Source organism: Juglans microcarpa x Juglans regia, chromosome 3S, assembly GCF_004785595.1.
Source record: "Juglans microcarpa x Juglans regia isolate MS1-56 chromosome 3S, Jm3101_v1.0, whole genome shotgun sequence".
NCBI classification, from domain to species: domain Eukaryota; kingdom Viridiplantae; phylum Streptophyta; class Magnoliopsida; order Fagales; family Juglandaceae; genus Juglans; species Juglans microcarpa x Juglans regia.
In genome coordinates this window covers 4,662,480-4,682,239 of record NC_054599.1, presented here as the reverse complement: position 1 = coordinate 4,682,239, position 19,760 = coordinate 4,662,480, and the positions used below count along the sequence as shown (strand labels likewise).

Genomic DNA, 19,760 nt, shown 5'->3' with positions numbered 1-19,760 from the left:
TCGTTCCTAGCTTACCGTTGGTGTTTGACTGCAGAATCAGATCCAGACCTCTCTTTTCTCTCTCTCTCGCCGAAACCCTAACCTTCGAGCTTCCGCCGCCGTTTCTCTCTCGCCGGATCTTTCAAGCGTCAGCTTCGACAGACAACGCCGCCGGAAGTTTTTCTCCCGCTGAACCTGTAGGTAAGTTCCTCTCTAGTCGGTTTCTAGAAGCTCCTTGCTTTTTCTTTCTCTCTTCACTAAGTTGGAAAATACTCAAAAAAGCGGAGAGGTTTTTCAGTAGCTAAAAAGGAAGGTTGATGTATAGAAGTTAGAAATGTAGTTTTTTGGTTCAGGGGCGAAAAATGAAGTAGGGTTCCTGTTTTAAACTATTAATTTTATACATTAGTACATTTTTTAGGCGAAAACTGTAAAAATCTACTGCTCGGATCTGATCAATATATTCAGTCAGATTTAGGTGCGGTTTGGATAATGAGATGATTTTAGAAGAAATTTGAATAAAATATTGTTAGAATATTATTTTTTAATATTATTATTGTTTTGGGATTTGAAAAAATTGAGTTGTTTATTATATTTTGTGTGAGAATTTAAAAAAATTGTAATGATGATATAACATGAGATGGGATGAGATGAAACACTTTCATTATCCAAATGGGACCTTAAACTATTAAACAGCAATGATGATCTATACATTTAAAACTGCGTGAAATCCCCCACTTAAATCATCCAAATCGATAACTTTGCTTTCTGTTCTTTCTGCCTCACTAATTTTATGGAGCCCTGAATTTAGTTCAACAATCTGCTTCTGTAACTTTTCTCCCTTATCTGGTAACCTGGCAACCATGGCCTTAAAAACACAAAAGAGAATAACGAAATAGTTGACCCAACGGTAAAAGGAAAAAATAAAAGAACAATCCGAGCAAATTACTTCTAAGCAAGCAGATGCCATATCATTCATAAAAAGACCACCTTTTTTCATAAGAACAAAATTTTATTAAAAGGAAAGACTCAACCTTTTATAGTTTAAAGTTGAGTTTAAACTTTAATATGACCCCTAACTAAATTCAAAAGACCCAAAATGTTTGTTGGATAGCTATGGTCAAGATTTGTTAGTTAAGTTCTTGGTGGTGTTACCTTTTTGTTTTCCCTTGTAAGTAGTTCTCAGTTGTTAATTCGAGAGTGGTTTCCATCTCTCATTATTTTTTATGAGGTTTCTGATTTGATTGTCCCCAATGGTTGTTGTTCTTTGGACTTTTCCATTGTTTATGGTATTTCAGCTGATTTTTGTGAATGTGTTTAAGCTGGAATTAGTTGGACCCTACTTCAATGCAGGTGCTTCTCGCTGGCATGTCATATATCAGTTTATAATAGTGTGTAAAGGAATTTGAGTTTAGAGTTTCGAAGAGTAAGAGGAAGTTGTTTATAAAGCCGTATATATTTCTCTTGAAATTAGGCCAGTAACCAAGTTGGTGATACGATACCTCTTCATGGATAGTTCATGAAAAGGTCACACTCTGCACTAGCAAGCGATTAATGATTGGAACTGTTTATGCCTGACACAATCTGATTATGAACGTGTTTTCAATAGGCTTGACATTTCTCAGAAGGAATAATTAATACAATACACTTAAAATACGAACTTGAGTTGGGGATTTAGGCATCCCCCCAAAGTCAAACATTGAATCTACTTTAAGTCAAATGCAGTAACATGACGAAGCACAGGGAACATTCCATCCTAGAGCCACACAATCACCAAAAATCATTGCATGAACAATTCCCATTCTTAAGATGATAATATCTATCCCACAAATGCGAAGATTTTGTACTACCTGAATAACTGTCCCAGAAACAGCCTTAAGCAACCCATAAACCACGGCTAACCTCTCACTATGCCAAACTAGTTGTCTTTCCTTTTCTTGCCGTTCCATGCCATGTAAAACAGAACTAGTGTCAGTTACATAACTTATTTTCCTCATCTCTACATCCAACTCCTTAAGAAAACCATAAATCTCATCCTTCATAGGATGAGGTCTCCCCAGAATAAAACACTTGGCTTTCCTTTCCAAATTCAATGCAGCTATATCCTGGTCGCTTTTTAACTTCCATCACCATCATCAACTTTCTCACCTTGGACACCTTTTCCCACATTGCAGCACTAGCATAAAAGTTATCGACAGATCTTCTGGCTCTAAACTTAATAAATTATTGATTAATCATTTCTTATTATTTTATTTTTGTAAGTAAGAGGTAAATTTTATTGATATGAATGAAATAGGCAAAGTCCGTGTACACAAGAAGTATACGAGAGAACACCTAAATACATTGTAGGATCCAGAAATTAAAACCAGAAAGTCATGAACATTGTTTCCATTAAGCACAATAGCTGAAAACCAAAGCAATAAAGTGTGTAAAAAAAAGTTCTGAAGGTCCGCCGTTGTACGTTCCCTATCTTCAAAGCACCGTGCATTCCATTCATTTCTTATTATTTGGCATCCTTTTCATTCTCCATTCCATACTGTTTACTATTTGTGCACGAATGAGCTAGTTTCCATCAAATCAGCATAAAAGAAAACAGTAGGTTTGCCATTACTACTTTTTTCTGCCCCTTTGGGTTGGTGCATGATTTGCTTTGCTGTGTATGTTCCTAGAAATTATATACTTATCTTTTTCAAGTAGTTTGTGATTTTGCTTTGTTATATACAATTTTCTTGCTTTGGTGTGTTGATTGTTGATCTTTTGGTGTTTGTTATTCATTACTCAAGAACAGATGGAAGAAGATACATTGAGTTGTAATATTGGGGGTGGTGGGGGTGGTGATCACTCTTCTTCTATTCCAGTGGATGTAGAGGAGCATGGGATTCTTCCTACACCTTCATCCACATATACCCAAAACCCTACACATTTCATCCCATCTTTAGCCAAGAAACCCAAAAAAGCATCTAGCAATCAATCAGTGGTATGGAAACACTTTACTAAAGTGGAGCCTATTGACCATGATAACTCGAAAGCTCAATGCAATTATTGCGCCAAGCTGTTTAATTGCCACTATAAGAATAGTACTTCGTTCATGATGCACCACCTCCACAATGCTTGTGAAACTTCTCCTCTTAGAATTAAAAGGGTTGAAAAAAGTCAAACCTCGAGTGTTAAGAGAGATGCAAAGGGACGAGTGTGTAGTCCACAAGGGCTTGTAAAGTATGATCCAGAAAAACTTAGGGTGTCAACTGCTAAGTTTTTTATTAGATGTGAATTGCCTTTTTGGCTTGTGGAGGACGATAGGTTTATAGAGTTCGTGACTGATGTGGAGTCTAGATTTACTTTGCCATCCCAAACCACTTTACAAAGGGATTGTATTAAGTTATATCATGAAGAGAAGATAAAGTTAAAGAAGTTGTTGGGTGGTCAAAGGATTTGTCTTACCGTTGATACTTGGACATCGGTGCAAAATATGAACTACATGTGTATTACCGCACATTTCATTGATTGCAATTGGAGATTGCATAAGAAAATTCTTAAGTTTTGCCAAATTCCTGACCCTGAGGGCGAAACTATTGGGAGGGTATTGGACTTGGGATTTACATGAGTGGGGGATTGATAAAATTTTGACCATCACCATTGATAACGCCTCCTCTAATGTTGTTTCCATTGATTACATGAGTAAGAGGATAAAGGACAATAATTGTACCATATTGGGTGGTGAATTTCTTCATGTGCGGTGTGCTGCCCATATATTAAACTTGATTGTTATGGATGGTTTGAAAGATGTTTATGACTTTGTAACAAGAATTAGGGATGCCGTCAGATATGTGAAGTCTTCACCATTAAGATTTGCGAAGTTTAAGGCTTGTGCAGTAAGGGCAAATATTGGTGGGAGGATGATTTGTTTGGATGTTCCTACTAGATGGAGCTCCACATATTTGATGTTGAGTACTGCTGAAAAACATCAACAAGCATTTGAACAATATGTTTATGAGGATGCTCAGTTTGTGAACCCCACTTGTGATGATTGGAAAAATGCACGAATATTTGTAGAGTTGCTGAAAATTTTTTATAAAGTTACATTGAACATTTCTGGTTCTTTATATGTGACTGCTAATGTATATTTCTAGGAACTATGCATAATTGAAGACATATTAAATGATATGTGTATGAGTGATGATATTATTACTAATACCATGGGCAAAAATATGAAAAATAAGTATGACAAGTATTGGGGTAGCGCAGATAGGTTCAACTTGATGATATATGTTGCTTTCGTGCTTGATCCACAATATAAGATGATGGCTATGAGGTTTTGGTTGAAAACGTGCAAAGGGGATGAGTTGGCGGATAGGATAGAGGCCAAGGTTAAACTCATTTTAAGCCGCTTGATCGAGCAATACGATACATTTCGTGTGGTTAAAGGCCAAGCACTACTTCTAATGAGACAGCACCGCCTCCAAGTAAATTTGATATCATGCTTGCCAAATTCTTTGAGGAGCAGGGTTTTATGGGGTTTGGATCAGAACTAGAGAGGTATTTGTCCGAGGGGTGTGTAAAACGATCACCCAATTTTGATATTTTAGATTGGTAGAGAATTAATGCCATGAATTATCCTATCCTTGCTGAGGTAGCACATGATGTGTTAGCCATCCCCATTTCCACTGTTGCCTTGGAGTCTGCATTTAGTGCTGAAGGATGCATCTTGGATCCTTTTAGGAATTCATTATCTCCAGAGACTACTGAAGCCCTCATTTGCACCCAAAATTGGTTTAGGACCAAAGCAGTCGACATCCAGAAGTTAGAAGAATACTTGGAATCGATTGACCTTGAAGGTGAATTTATATATAAGTTACTTGAAACTTGAAATCTTGTTTGTATTAGTTTATTATCTTTTTAAACTCAGTTTTTTCATTTTTTTTAGATGATCATCCAACTTCATCTTCAGCGTGATGAGGACCAAGCGTTAACTTTTGTTGATAGAGTTGTAAGTGGCTCTCATGTTAACTTTTCTTCTCTCTTTGCCGACATTATACAATTATATGAATTTCTTCAACTTTCTTTTAACTCATGCTACATTGCTCCTCCCTTAATGGTAATGATCCAAGGATGGCTGGCTGCAGAATTGCTGTTAGGGATGGGGCATCTTGGATTGTTTTCCTGCATCAATGGAGGCATGTTTTGCCTTGGTTATCATTTTGTCGTCATCTTTGCCCATCTTGGCACAGCTTTTGGTTTCCTTGCTGCCACCATGGCCATTCAGAGGATCTGGCAGAGACACAGAGAGGGAGCTCACTAAGGTAATCTCTAAACCAAGCTCTCCTGCAGATCTTCCTAGCAAAGTATTGGTTTTGTGGTATGGGAGTCATTAATCGGCCAAGAACTTGGCTTTCTGAGCATCCTCCTCACTCATTATTTAGCCTTCAATTATCAGTGTTTGCTCATGGCCTCTTCTTTTTCTTCTCTGCTGGCTGTACATTTCATGACCTTTATATCAGTAGAGGTATATAGAAAAGGGGTGTGTGTGTGTGTGTTGCATATCTGGGTTAGGTCACAGTCATACATTCTTGGCCTTTATCCTAGCAGTCTCTTACATGATTCGTTTGTACGTACGTATATGGAATGCCGTTTGAAGTAATAATTTTTATTGGTTCTTTTGCAGTGGGAGCGGAGAGGACTATACGCCAAGCACCTGGCTTGATGCATCCTTCTTCAACACCATTGTCAAATAATGAGATCAAGGAATTATAGTAATTCATAAATTGTAATTTTGTATCTCACATCTTGTAATTTTGTGCTTTTGTAATGTATAAATACCAAACAATGTAAATAGGTTACGTTTGGATGTTGAACTGAGTTAAGTTGAGATGATAAAATATTGTTAGAATATTATTATTATTTTGAGATTTAAAAAAATTAAATTGTTTATTATATTTTATGTTAGAATTTAAAAAAATTGTAATGATGAGTTGAGATGGGTTTGGTAACCATACGTACCAGCTTGGATTGATTGTGCGTTGCATGCTTTTTTCATGATGAATTTTGGATTTTTTTTTTTTTTTTACATGCAATTAGTTGTTTATAGCTTTACTTATTTTTTACATAAAACTTAGTTTTCCATTTTGATAAATTTTTATTATTATGGACAATGTTCAATGCAATTATTATTATGTTATTTAAAAAAATTAATAAAATAAAGTATTTTAAAAAAAAAAAAAATTCTTTACAAAATTCGATTACAGTCGGAACCTGGATTCCGAGTTTCATATTCAGTTATCCGGATCTGCATAGCCTTATCAAGAACTACCGATGGAGTGACTCGTGCGAGCAAAATCTTGGCTGGTAAGAATTGGCTTTCATATGTGTGCGCGCGCGTGTATATATATATATATATATATACACACACATACACATAGAGAGAGAGAGAGAGAGAGAGAGAGAGAGAGAGTAATACATGTAGGCGAAAAAAAAGTCGAGATTTGCATGAATTAGGCACAAAGTTGGCCATTATATGATTTAACTACCTATATTTATAAACAAGAACTTGGGAGTGATGTCCTGATGGAGTACACGTACACATATTTTCCATATTTTCACGTCTTTATTATTAGATGGTAGGGCTTAACTTTTAGAAAAACTCTATTTGTGAGTTGGTTTGCTGACATTACCTGATTTGATTTAAAAGAGATTTAAAAATTAAGATCTCTTGTAAATTAAATCATGTCATGTCAGTGATGTAGAATCACTAATTTGTAAATAGTAAAACGCCATTTTTACCCATATGAAGGAATGCTTTGGGTATATCAAAAACTTCACGATTCAAAATGTTAGCAATACACAATTTAAGCAATCCTAACTCTCACACATTCAGTTTTTTATAATAGGATGGTACCAATTGGAAGGAATAAAATATATATGGTTCAAAGTAAGATTACTAGGCCCAGCCTAAGGGAGAGGTCCCACCACTAAAAGACAAATGAAGAGAGAGGAAGGGGAGACAATGAGGATACAAGGAAAAAGAGAAGATGTCAGGAGAAATGGAAGGTAGATACAAAAAGGAAAAGAAGAGAACAGAAAGGAAATGAAGGTATCAGACACCCAAGAGAATGAGACAAATCCTCACCACTCCTTAGGGGCATGCAAAAAGAGGAGAACGCAAAAAGAGATGATATAAAAAGAAACGACCAGACGACTTAAGAGGGGCTTTTTCGATTTCGACTTCTCATTTAGCTTCTTCAACCTCTAAAAACGAGAAGAGAAATACTTAACACCGGTCCATCCAAGGTTCTTCGATTAACAGGCCGCAAATAATTAAGTGACACCTAGGCTTTTCACCATTGTTATCTTGTATATGCACTACATCATATTCTTTCTCAACCCCTTCGTACCCCCCTCGAACACCCACTCTCTGCCCCCAAATCTTCTCCTCACCCTCACGAAACCCAGAACTCCACCCTGCCAAGCCACAACGGAGCTCGACCCCAAGATCTGCCATGGACGGAACTCACAAAACTCCCAAAGCTTTCTATGCCATCTTCGTCTTCCACCATTGAGTGGGCAGCTATTGTGGTGGGCGACGGCAAGTGTGGTGGGCGACAACAACTGTGGTGCCCTATACAAAGATGGGTTTTTTCTTTCTTTCCTATAGAAGAATTTTACCCTTATGTGTTGTGTTTTGCCTTGTAGTCTCCAGCAACCATTCGATGACTATAAATCATTGATTATTTTGACATTTTTGTTTTCTTCTTTTCTGTCGCATGAGGCGGTGGTTTCTTTTCAATCATTCATATGGTTGTCTTTGTTTTGATCAAGGGGGATGTTTTCCATTCTTGCGCTGCTGAGGAAAGTTGAATCTGTAATCACATTTATCATACTCACTCTTAATCATTTACCAAATTTTCTCCTCAGAAAATAGATTGCTCCTTTTTTTATGGAGGTGCATTGAATCCATATTCACACTTTCTTTTGTATCTTAAATTTTGGGCCCTTTTTTCTTCTTTCTTGTACAGCAAAACATGCCATTAAATTCACAAAATGTGGCCGATTATTTGCAAAAGTTCAACCTCAAGAAGGCGGTAGTTCAAAAGGCATTGGATACTCTGGCTGATACTGGATAGATCTCGTTCAAGGAATACGATAAGCAGAAGATTTACATTGCCTGGCAAGACCAATTTGACATCCCGAACAACGAAGAGCTTAATAGGATGGAGGAAAAAAAATGCCAACCTTCAGCAACAGCTCCAGGAGCAAAGGAAAGCAGTCGGCGAGGTCGAGGGAGGTACATCCTGCACTCCTTTTACTTGTTTTGCAGAAGTTGGTCCTCGATGTTGATAGTTTTTGTTATTCCAAACATATCGGCTCTAGAATTAAGATTTTGATTTCTTAATATGAGTTCCCATGAACTTCAATGCAGGGAAAAACCAGATTCAACCTGGGAAAGTCTGTGAATTTATGTAAAGCGACGAAAACTGTGGTGGGCGACAGCAGTGCTCTGCTTCGGCCTCGACTTCTTCCGCTTTTGATTTCAGTGTTTTATCATGTGCATGAGTGTATTGTAAGTTTGGTGTCATTTATGATGTGGCAACAAATGTGTGGAAGGCTGTTATATTAAGAAAAGCAACCCGACCGCTTAGATTCGGGACCCAAACGAAAATGAGCTCTAGGGACAAAATGTATGCCAGAAAATAAGCTTTCGATATCTATTGTACAGTGAGGGCGAGAGACTATGAGGAACTGTAAATAAGCTTATTACAGTAGATATTCCCTCCTCAAAAACTCCATAGACGTAGACTTTATGCCGAACACGTAAATCAGTGTGTCTATCTCTCTTTTACATTCTTAGTATTTATTTTCTATTCGTTGTCATAAACGTACACACAGTTGTACTGGATCACGCCGAGAGCTTCAAACTATACCAATCAAAGCCCAGATCGTCATAGCGGATCGAGAGTGACTCTTTTTCTCCTTCCAAACTGTTGTGCGATTTTTGGTATTAACAACAAGCATCTAATTGTTGCAGGCCTTGGCTGTGCAAGTAAGCAAGCACTAGTGCATCATAGGACGCCTTTCAAATTACATTTCAGCAAAAGTGTTCTTTGTCGAAGGATTTCGTTGCAGAAAATATTAATCTAGTACGTGAAGGAGATGCCGGTATCAAAGCCTCGTGTCAAAATGTTGAATTGACAAACGAGGGGAAAGTCTCTCCAGAGTGCTCATAATTAAGAGGAAAAACAACATCATGTTCTTATATTGTAATTTGTTGCTGTTAATATCATTAATTTTGCATTATAGTGCTGAATTGTGATTTTTTGTTGTTTTAATATTGGAAAAAAGTATATAAATCTCATAGAAAATAGGCAAAGTGTTGTTGATAGAAAATAGGCAAAGTGTTGTTGAATGCAATACAAATAATTAGAATATGTTTACTAGCGTTTATATTCAAATTAGGCATTAATAGTTAATCAGGAAAGATGAAAACTTTTCCCGAAAAGCATTAAAAGATCAATACGAAAGCAAATTAAAAAGGTTACTTCTTCTAATTAAAGATTTATGCTTATTAAAAACTAAATAACACCGGACTTCCTTTCTCGTAAGAATTGCATTAAGATCATCAATGATCTTAAATGCAAATCGGCTGGATTTGGAGATTGATGGCTAAACAAGCAAGCAAGCAACCTCAAGAACACAACCGGAGATAAATGGGTGAAGAAGAGGCTGATTAGTTTTAGGAAAACTCTGAAGTCAGTCATTTTCGTGCATGCACCCCTTGCGCACGAAAATGACATGGCGGGCTACGGTAATAAAAGAAAGAAACATTGTGCTTCATGAATAAAACACCAAGTGAGTGATGCATCAATGCGTTTCGTCGCAGACTGAGAGAAGACGTCTTCCACTCTTAACCATTTATTTCTCCTCTTCTCCACTCTGAATTGTAGCTAGATCCAAAGCCCCCGTACGTTTTGTCGCAGACTGAGAGAAGATGTCATCCTCTTTTGTGCACATCGCCTTCACTTCTCTTCTCCACTTGGAACCGTAGCCAGATCCAAAGCCCCCATACGTTTCGTCGCAGACTGAGAGAAGACGTCGTCCTCCTTACGCATCACCTTCACTTCTCTTCTCCACTCTGAACCGTAGTCAGATCCAAAGCTCCCGTACGTTTCGTCGCAAACTTATGTTTGAAGGTCTTCGTGTTCTTTGCTGCGCCACCTTATGCTACCTTCCGCCTAGGACGTGCCACCGCTGCCAAAGTTGAAGCCCAATGTTGTAAGCACTTCCGTGTTACACCATGCATGCTTGCACCGTAAATCTCTCGATCATTCTCCCTCTTGGTTTTCTCTCTCACATACTCTTAACTTTCTCTCTTTATGTCTCGCTGTCGCACACAGGAGTAGCTGCCATAGCTCATGCCCCACAACCATCGCACGATCTCCTCCTCCCTCGGTGAGCCTTTCTCTTCCATGTCACGCAGCCATGTATTACTGTGTGCATCGGAAGTGTGTGTGAGCACGAGCAAGCCTTTCTCTTCATGCTTTTCATTTTTTTATAAACTACCACCACGTCACCTGTAGTGCACAGTCGTGCGTGACATAAACTATATATAGAAGAACTGTTAATTTTAATAGACACTGAATTTTAAAGTGAACACAGAAAAAGAGCTTTCTTGCCACATTAATCTGTTAATCTTAATAAATATGATCTTCAGTGTAATAAAACTAATCTTACAGCAACAAATGATACCCCTGCGGTTATCACTTCATCTTCCTCTCTCTCTAACCAAATATTGTGCAGTATATTCATATCGTCCATTATGATAAAAGAATCAACCCCCTTTCCCCAGACAGAAAATATGAAACCGAGAAAAAAAAAACTGAAAAAGTAACTACGGTACAACAAGGAAAGACTGATTCCAAACTTTTCCACTCTTGCGACGATTTGCATCAGAACCAATAAAGGATAAGATCTATATGAGCTTCTTCTTTCGAAAGTAGTGCTTCAAGTGCCACAACTGCAAACCTGAAACAATAATGCAGACTCCGAGAGACATGATACTGTACCATGCAACTCTAGCATTGGTTGATTCGCTGACTTCCCTCATATCTGCTTCCCTGTGTAATTCAAAAATAAGGGAAGAAAAGGAGTTCAATGTTGGCATTGATATTAATAGTTCGAGCATATAGATTCATGTCTACATTCTTTTTTTCTAAATTTCTAATGTTTTATACAAAGAGTATTAAAATTTTCTCTCCTCCAATGTTTGGTTTGGCCGGGTAGGGGAAAGAAAACATGTGACGAAAATATGTCAGCATTTTCCTATCAAGAACACCTATAAATTTTGGTATGGAATCTTAGGAAGAAGAGATACTAAAAATCCATTTATTCTCTTTACTGTCTCCAATGTTAGGTAATTTACTCTTGTATAATAGACTAATAGAATGTCCATCTTCCATACGATTATCGAGACTCTTTCCATTTGAACTTTGTGGCATTCTTGAACAACCTGTCTCCCCCCCCCCCCCCCCCAAAAAAAAAAAAAGACAAAAGAAAAGAAAAAGGAGAGACAGAAAGAAAATTGAAATAATAAAACCTTGATAACCTACTCGCAAACGTCAAACACAACTTTTCAATTTTCTCTTCCAACAATAAGGCCAAAAATATTAGTGAAATTACCTTAACTGTGATAAAGGTTTTGGAAACTTCAACCAACACTATACTCAGTAACAAAATGAAGTCTTGATGGTTGAATTCTAAGAGACTGGTCTTGGACATGGAAAGTGTTACAGAAAATGAAATCATGGGCATGGCATAAGATGAAAGGTATTGTGGGATGGTGGGAAATGGTGGCTCTTCTTCCTTTTGGTAAAGAGGGGGCGAGGAATCAACAAAGTGATGAGGAGAACCGAGTGGGTTCTCTGAATGGCAAGAGATCAGTGATAACGTGTATAATTACTCAAAGCCCAACTTTTGGACTAGTGACAGTATTTTCCTTGGATACTCCTAATCGAAAGTTTCTATTAAGCTTCTTGACATGATATTTAGCTTTTATAGCCCTCTGGGACTGACATCACATTGTATAGCACAGAAAATCCATCCCCTGCCATTCCATTCATCCTTTCACCAGCGAATGGGAGCAAATTGTCTACTCAGGACCTCTTGAGAAACCACATAACTTTTCATATAGTGAAGGGTTCTTTGCATGGTGGAATAGACAAAACTTTGGATCATTTGTTTTGCTCCTGCCAATTATATTCTGAATGGTAGTCTCTCTGTGGGAAAGGCAACATATCATGAGTCAGCAACAATTTGGAAGACAATCGAATGGCTAGTAGTTTCACCGAGTTTGCTCCAAAAATCTCTGGAATCTCACATGAGAGAAATCCTAGTGTCAAGATAGGTTTAGAGAAGTTTGTAACGTGCATTATCAGATCGTGCACATGGTATGGGTCATGGAAATTATCGGATAGTAAATTGTTAGGGAAAATTAACTGTTGTTAGGACAGTAAATTGTTTTTTGGCTCGTATTCTGCGCGAGGTCTTTGAAAGACTACTTTTTTGGTGGTTCTTAGCTGTAAGAATTTGTCTCTGTGACTACTTTTTCTTAGTGTTAAATATAACACAATACAAGGACAAGCACATCAAAACAAGGGAGCACAGTACAAACTTAACGAATTGGAAGTGTATATAACATATATATATATATATATATATACATGTATCTATATTGTTTCCCTGAAAGAATGGGGTGGAGGATGAGTTCCTGCATTGAATTCCCACATTATGCGTATGTATAACATGGGAACGAAAGAAAATAAATATAAAAATGAAGAAGAAAAAGAGGTAAGTACCTGCTCTTGAGATAAACGAGATTCTCATGGATGGCTTGCACTGCTCCTGCGAGTTTTACGAGCTCAAGCTCAATACCCTATATTAGACGAGCTTAATAAGACAAAGAAAGGAAAGAAAATTGTATAGATATATTAAAGTATCATACAAATTTTTTTTTTTTTTTTTTGTAATGAACCCACCTCTATTCTCTCTTTCCTTGCAACAGACTCCCAATCCTGAGCAGCAATTCCAGTTCTCCAGTCAAGGCTAAGGGTTGTTTCTCCACCTTCTTGGTGTTTGCCGTCTAGCCAGAAACACGCCAAGTAGTTGCCAGACTCGGTAGTCGTAAACGCAAACTGACCATGGGTCACATTTTCTTGGTGATAAAGATTGTTACCATAAGGAGACGTCACCTGAAGATATAAACCCTCAACATTAGGACCCAAAATTTGCAGAAAGAACTCGATTCATCCAAATTTCAGAAAAAACAATGATTTCCTTGCTTGCAGAAGGATGAATCGGGAATCATCGCCAGAAATCTAAAAGAAACGAAAAAAAAAACACAAAAGGTAGAAATTTAGAGAGGAAATCGGAGAAACATACCCGAGCAGAGACAGTGGGAGTATGGTGGGCTTGGGCAACCTCATCGACGACGTAGTAATCGGCCAGAACAACGACTTTGTTCTGGATTTCCTCAGACACGCACTTCGTGCCGGAGCTCGGGAGGGTCAACCATATCGCTTCAGCTACAGGAATTAGGAGAAGATGACTCGTCGAGCAGAAGATCACGAAGAAGAGCCAAGCAATAACTGAAGCGCGTGAGCTCATGTTATGAGCCATGTCGAGGGAGGGAGGGAGGAGGTTTCTCGCCTACTCAGATCTCAGAGCGCTTTGTTCGATCTAGTTTGCTGGAAAAAGTAGGTGCTCGGCTGTCTGTCGAACCAAAATCACGCAAAGCTGGAGATACGAGAAAAATTGTGGCGGGCGCGTGAAATAATAGGTTGCGAGTTGGTATGGTATAGGGAGCGACGGCTTTCCCTTGACATTTGACGCATAACAAGTTTCTATTGTCCAATCAAATTCGACCTTGGCTGTCCACGGACGATAAGGGACTGTGTAAGGACAACCACGGGTGGAGTTGTGCTACGGAACCGACCCTCTCTCATCCCACCCAGGCCCTATCCCCATCCGATTCCCTCTCTCAGCCCACCCAATCCCATCGTGCGCCACTTGCAGTCACCGGCTACTACCATCGTCAGCCTCCAGCCCCACCGTCGGTATCGTTGATACTCGTGTACTCCTCCCTCGCCACGCCGTGTACTCCTTCCTCGCCAAGCAACCGAATCGCGTTCGGCCTTTCTTTGCCGCTGTCGGCCACCCAGCAACGCCACCAACCACCTCACAGGCTCTCCCTCACACCGGCGATCCTCCAGCCACCTTCAAGCCCCCATGCGCAGCCCCCACGCACAGCGTCCTCTCCACTCCTAAAATGGGTCTCACACGGATTTAGTCTCGGAATGCTGCCGCCCGCCGTCGTAAGCTAGCCCAGCCACCACTATCGAGTCGCACGACCTCCCAACAACCCTTACCGCCAAACCCAAATCACGGCAACCCCCCATCATAGCTCAGATCAGCCTTACCCGAAATGAGTTTTCAACTTTTTGAATTCCTGAGGAGGGATTTCGTGGGATTTTGTCAATTTGTTTAGGTATAAATTTGTCAATTTACTTTGAAACGTAAAGTGTGTTTTAGATGATGCGTGAACAGGACTTCTCCCAAGACTTTTTCTTGATTTAATGCAAGAGAAATGCTCCAAGTACTTGATTATAGATATAAATATTTTTAAATTTAAAATTTTTCATATAAGTATTATCTAATTATTATATTTTTTTTAAACTTTCAAATAAAATATAAAAAATATTGTAATTTTTTTAAATCTCGAAACAAAAATTATATTAAAAAAATTATATTTTAACTTTAAAATATTTTTATTTAATTGTTTTCTCTCTTTTTCCAAAACCTCGTAAAGCATCTTAACACAAACTATTTCACTGTTATTCACAAATTTCTCATCTCATCTCAACATCCAAACGAGGCTTTAGTCATCGACGGATTTCACAAAAGTACATTCACAAACTGACGTAACTTTATGTAATATGCTAGATTATAAAACTATTTTTATTATGAAATAAATATAACGTATTTTTGTTAAATCTATGAAGGGAGTTAGTCCCTGGGCCGGACTAGGAGAAAGGCCCTAGTCGAAGCCCAAATGTGAGGTCTGGGCAGCGCCGAGTGTGCTGGGAGGACTTCGGGACCCAGGCATGAGATATGGGTCGAGCTGAGCACACCTCGAAAGCCCAAGTAGAAAACATGAGAAAGAGTTAAGGAAGAAGGGATGCCACATTCAATGCGACCCAGGAATGTGCAGGGTAGTGCACCCCTGCATTAATGTGGAGCCGAGAGACTTAAAGGAGAAGGTATGCCGCATTCAATACAACCAAGGAATATCTAAGGCAGTTCACACTGTGCATTAATACACTTAGGGAAGAAGGCACGTCGCGTTCAATGCTGCCTAGGACACGACAAGTGGACATCATGAATATTCGATCTCCTACAAAGCAACACCCCACTACCATGGAGACCAGATCGGCAGGTATAAATAAATGCATTCGGCAATCGACAATCGACAAGCTGGTTAACATCTACATATCTCTACTGTTATTTTCTCTTTTCATATCCTGCATTAAAAGTAACTTGAGCGTCGAAGGTACAACGGATCCCGAGGTCCCCTTCTCCTCCGTGCAGGGAAGAGTCCGAGCACTGCCAGCGTGGAGTTGCCCAAGCCCACGAAACACGACATCAACAGTGGCGTCATCTGTGGGATATTTGTTTCCCATAAATAGTGTGTCCTTCATATGCCAGCGACAACGCGCTCTCAAAGCTCGCAATGCGAAGAAGTAAGGTCTGAAGCAATGGAAGGAAGACTCAATGAATAGGCTGCAACCATACAAAAACTCATGGACGACATGGAGACCCTTCGTCAGGAGAATGCTGTCCTGCAAAGGGGCGACGAGCAACCAGATGGAGATCAACAGAGTCGTAACTCCTAGACCCGTCAACCTCCAAATGCACCCACGGCGGAGGAAGAATGGCATAGGGTGGATCTCCAAATCTAGAAGCTCCAAAATAAGTACGATAAGGTGGTCAAACGAGTCGGCCCACCATCGACTGTAGACCAACTTCTCACTAGCGCCGAGTTGCCATATAGCGTCGAGGTTATGGTTGTACTTCTACCTCCAAGGTTCAAAGTTTCTTAGATAGACGTAGACGACGGGTCAAAGGATCCCTTGGGACATCTGGAAACTTGCAAAGCCCACATGACCTTGCATGGATTCCCTAGTGAAATCACTTGCAGAGCGTTTCCCCTTACATTGAAGGGAGCGGCGCAAGCTTGGTTCGGGTCCTTACAACCTAGAACCATCATTAGCTTCACTGAGCTGGCCCGTCTCTTCTTGACATAGTTAATAGCCAGTCGAAATAGAAGAAGGCCGATCGCATACCTCCTGACGGTGAAGCAAAGGGATGATGAGAGTCTAAAGTTGTACCTCTCTCACTTCAACAAGGAGCGTATGATGACGGACGGCCAAGACGAGAAATTCACCTTGGCTGCACTATCAAAGGGAATCTGGCTCGCAACCCCTTATGACGGAGATTTCTCGAAAAACTCTAACTTTGCTACGGGAGTTCATGGACCGAGCAGACAGTTTTATAAATGTCGAATATACACTTTAAGCATTGACGACCCCCAGACAGACTGAAATGGAAAGTGCTGACAAAAAGGTGGCAAACTAGAGCAGAAGGCCAATTCGAGAAGGTGACAAGAAAAGAACCCATGAAACAAAGCGGAAGGAAGAGCGAATTTCTCATGGGAAAGCCGATCCACACCTACATTCCAACCTGGCGGTAGAAATTGAGAAAGAACCAAACTCCCAAGACGAGCAAAGATGGGATTCAGCCTATCCTAAATACTGCACCTACCACAAGACTGGCGGCCAACGAACTGAGGATTGCTTCACCAAGAGGCAAAAAATAGAGGAAATGGAAGCTCAGATAGACCAATGTGGTGACGAGAGATGCAGTCAACAACGCGACGATCGTTGGCACCCTAGCAGAAGTAGAAGCCTTGCCTGAAGAAACAAGAGTCCTGGCCGGAGGAGCATGAGCCCTACCTGGAGAAATAGAAGCCCTGCCAGGAGAAGAGCTATAGACCGGCACCAAACGAGCCCACGTCGGAGGAGTCAGAATAGAAGAGAAGCCCTAATAGGTGAGATAAGTACAATACTCGAAGGATATGTCTGGGCCGCTACTGCTACAAAACAATGTCATTCGGTCACAAAAATGCAGGAGCAACATACTAGCGATTGGTCAATCGAATGTTCAAATATCAAATTGGGCGGAATATGGAAGTCTACGTAGTGACCTCCTAGTCAAGAGCAAGAAACCAGAACAACATCTTGTTGATCTCAGATAAGCTTTTGCAGTACTCAGAAAATACAAAATGAAGCTCAATCCGCTAAAATGCGTGTTTGGTGTCGAGTCAGGGAAATTCTTAAGCTTCATGGTCTCCGAGTGAGGAATCAAGAACAATCCTAAGAAAGTCAAAGCAATTATGGATATGCTGCCACCACGGACCATCAACGAAGTCCAATGGTTGGTCGGAAGAATGGCCGCCTTGAGCCATTTCATTGTGAGATCAATCGATTGTTGCCTTCCTTTCTTCAAAGTCCTTAGGAAAGCACGGGAGTGGGACGACGAGTGTGGACATGCCTTTGACAAATTACAAAATTACTTGTCCCATCCACCGCTTCTCAGTCAGACCAAACCTAGAGAGGACCTAACCGCATACTTAGCCCATCCATCGCTTCGTCGTACTTACTTGGAGAGAAGAATGAGTCCAACAACCTGTTTACTACACAAGCAAAGCCTTCCAAGGAGTAGAAGCTAGATATCCCGAACGAAAATGTTAGCATTCGCGTTGGTTATCGCCGCCAGACGACTAAGGCCATATTTTCAAGCTCACCCAATAAAGGTACTCACAGATGTCCCATTAAGGAAAATATTACAAAATCCCAATATATCTAGCTGAATGACTAACTGGGCGATCGAACTGAGCGAGTTCGAGATTGAGTACCTCCCTTGCACTACAATTAAAGGGCAAGTATTGACAGATTTTCTGGCTAATGCTCAGACTTTCCGGAAGAGATAACCATTACACCCTAAGGCAGACCCTAGCAGGTCTACGTCGACAACTCGTCCTGCCAGGCTAGGGGAGGAGTAGAGATGGACATAATCACAGAATCCGGAGAAGAACTCAACTATGCACTCAAGCTCAACCTCAAAGCCACCAACAACGAGGTCGAATATGAGGCATTACTTTTTGGTTTGACAATAGCCAAGTCGTTAGATGCTGCTAAGGTCGAAGTGAAGGCTGACTCCCAGGTGGTGGTAGACCAAGTAACGAGACAGTTCGCTGCTAAAGGAGAACATCTTAAGAAGTACCTCTAGCGAGTGGGAAAGGAATGTGACATCTTACAGTATTCCCATTTACAGTAAATCCAGAGGGGAGAAAACCATAAAGCAGATCGACTAGCGAAAGTCACCTCAAGCCAAGAAGAAACACCCCTTCCAGATCACACCACAATCCAAACTATTGACATACCAGCCATTGGGATCGGAGTATCCACAGTCCAGATATTACAGCCCTAGAGTGGGCCATTGACATCATAAAATTCCTTCATGAGGGACTTGTTCAGGACGAACAGGAAGGGGCACGAAAGATCATGAATAGAGCGGCTCGCTTCACATTGGTGGAAGGAATCCGGTATAGGAAAGGTTTCATCGAGCCTCTCCTAAGATCCATCTCATCCGAACAAGCCTAATATGTATTGGCTAAAATAAATGAAGGAGTCTGCGGAAACCACTCCAACGGAAGAGCACTAGCAACACGAGCCACGCGGGCAAGATACTATGAGCCTAATTCCCTTAGAGATTCAGAGGACTTTGTGAAAAAATGTTCCAAGTGCCAAGTGCATGCGCCTATTCCCCATTGTCCTCTCGAAAAACTCACCTTCATCACCTCCCTCTGGCCCTTCGCACAATGGGGGCTCAACCTCATTGGTCTGCCGCTCCCTGAAGGCAAATGAGGGGTAAAATTCGTTGTAGTGGCGGCCGATTACTTCACAAAATAGGTGGAGGCAAAAGCCCTAGCAACGATCACAACATAAGCAATTACAAATTTCCTCTGAAAATCTATAATATGTCGCTTCGAAATTCCCCAAAGTTTCATATCAAACATCGAACGGCTATTTGATTGCTCTCATTATCGAGAGTGGTGTTCAGAACTCATAATCAAAACTAAATATTCATCTCCAGGACATCCGCAAGCAAACGAAGCCACCAACAAGACGCTATCAACATCTTGAAGAAAAAGCTGGGAAACCAAAAAGGGAGATGGGCCGAAGAACTCCCCAGCATACTATGGGTCTATCGAACGTTAGTAAGGACCCCCATGGGAGAAACACATTTCTCCCTCATTTATGGGACTGAAGCCATAATACCAGCGGAGGTAGCCGTACTCACATAATACATACGCCATTTTAACCAAGAGCACAATGACGAAGGATTGAAAGAAAACTTGGACTACTTAGAAGAAAGGCTAGAGGAAGCAGTAAGTCGAATAGCAACCAATAAATGAAAGGTTAAACAATACTTCAACAAACGAGTTCGGCCTCAGAACTTCAAAGTAGAAGACATAGTCCTGAACCAAACGGAAGTCACCACCCAAGAAGAAGGAAAACTAGGCCCCTGATCGGAAGGGACTTACTTAGTAACGACAACCGGGAGACCTAACTCTTATCAACTCAATGATCAAGAAGGTCGCAAATTACCCCACCCATGGA

The 19,760-nt window shown here is 40.3% G+C and overlaps 1 protein-coding gene and 1 long non-coding RNA gene across 4 annotated transcripts; one reads left to right on the top strand and one right to left on the bottom strand.

Moving 5' to 3' along the window:
• Positions 1 to 14: 14 nt before the first annotated feature.
• LOC121258533 lies at positions 15 to 5,808 on the top strand. Of its 3 annotated transcripts, none has more exons than XR_005939421.1 (5): positions 15 to 180; positions 4,713 to 4,811; positions 4,901 to 4,963; positions 5,085 to 5,276; positions 5,639 to 5,808. It is a non-coding gene; the product is annotated as an uncharacterized LOC121258533 (long non-coding RNA). The 3 variants fall into 3 exon arrangements; XR_005939420.1 differs by having other exon boundaries at positions 4,107 to 4,811; XR_005939419.1 differs by having other exon boundaries at positions 2,760 to 4,811.
• A 4,828-nt stretch (positions 5,809 to 10,636) lies between these two features.
• Positions 10,637 to 13,789, bottom strand: LOC121258531 (transmembrane emp24 domain-containing protein p24delta3-like). Its single transcript, XM_041160067.1, has 4 exons — positions 13,402 to 13,789; positions 12,999 to 13,211; positions 12,819 to 12,895; positions 10,637 to 11,081 (listed from the first exon to the last, which is right to left on the bottom strand). Exons 1-4 carry the CDS (start codon positions 13,636 to 13,638, stop codon positions 10,937 to 10,939), a joined length of 672 nt encoding a protein of 223 aa, XP_041016001.1. The 5' UTR covers positions 13,639 to 13,789; the 3' UTR covers positions 10,637 to 10,936.
• Positions 13,790 to 19,760: the final 5,971 nt, after the last annotated feature.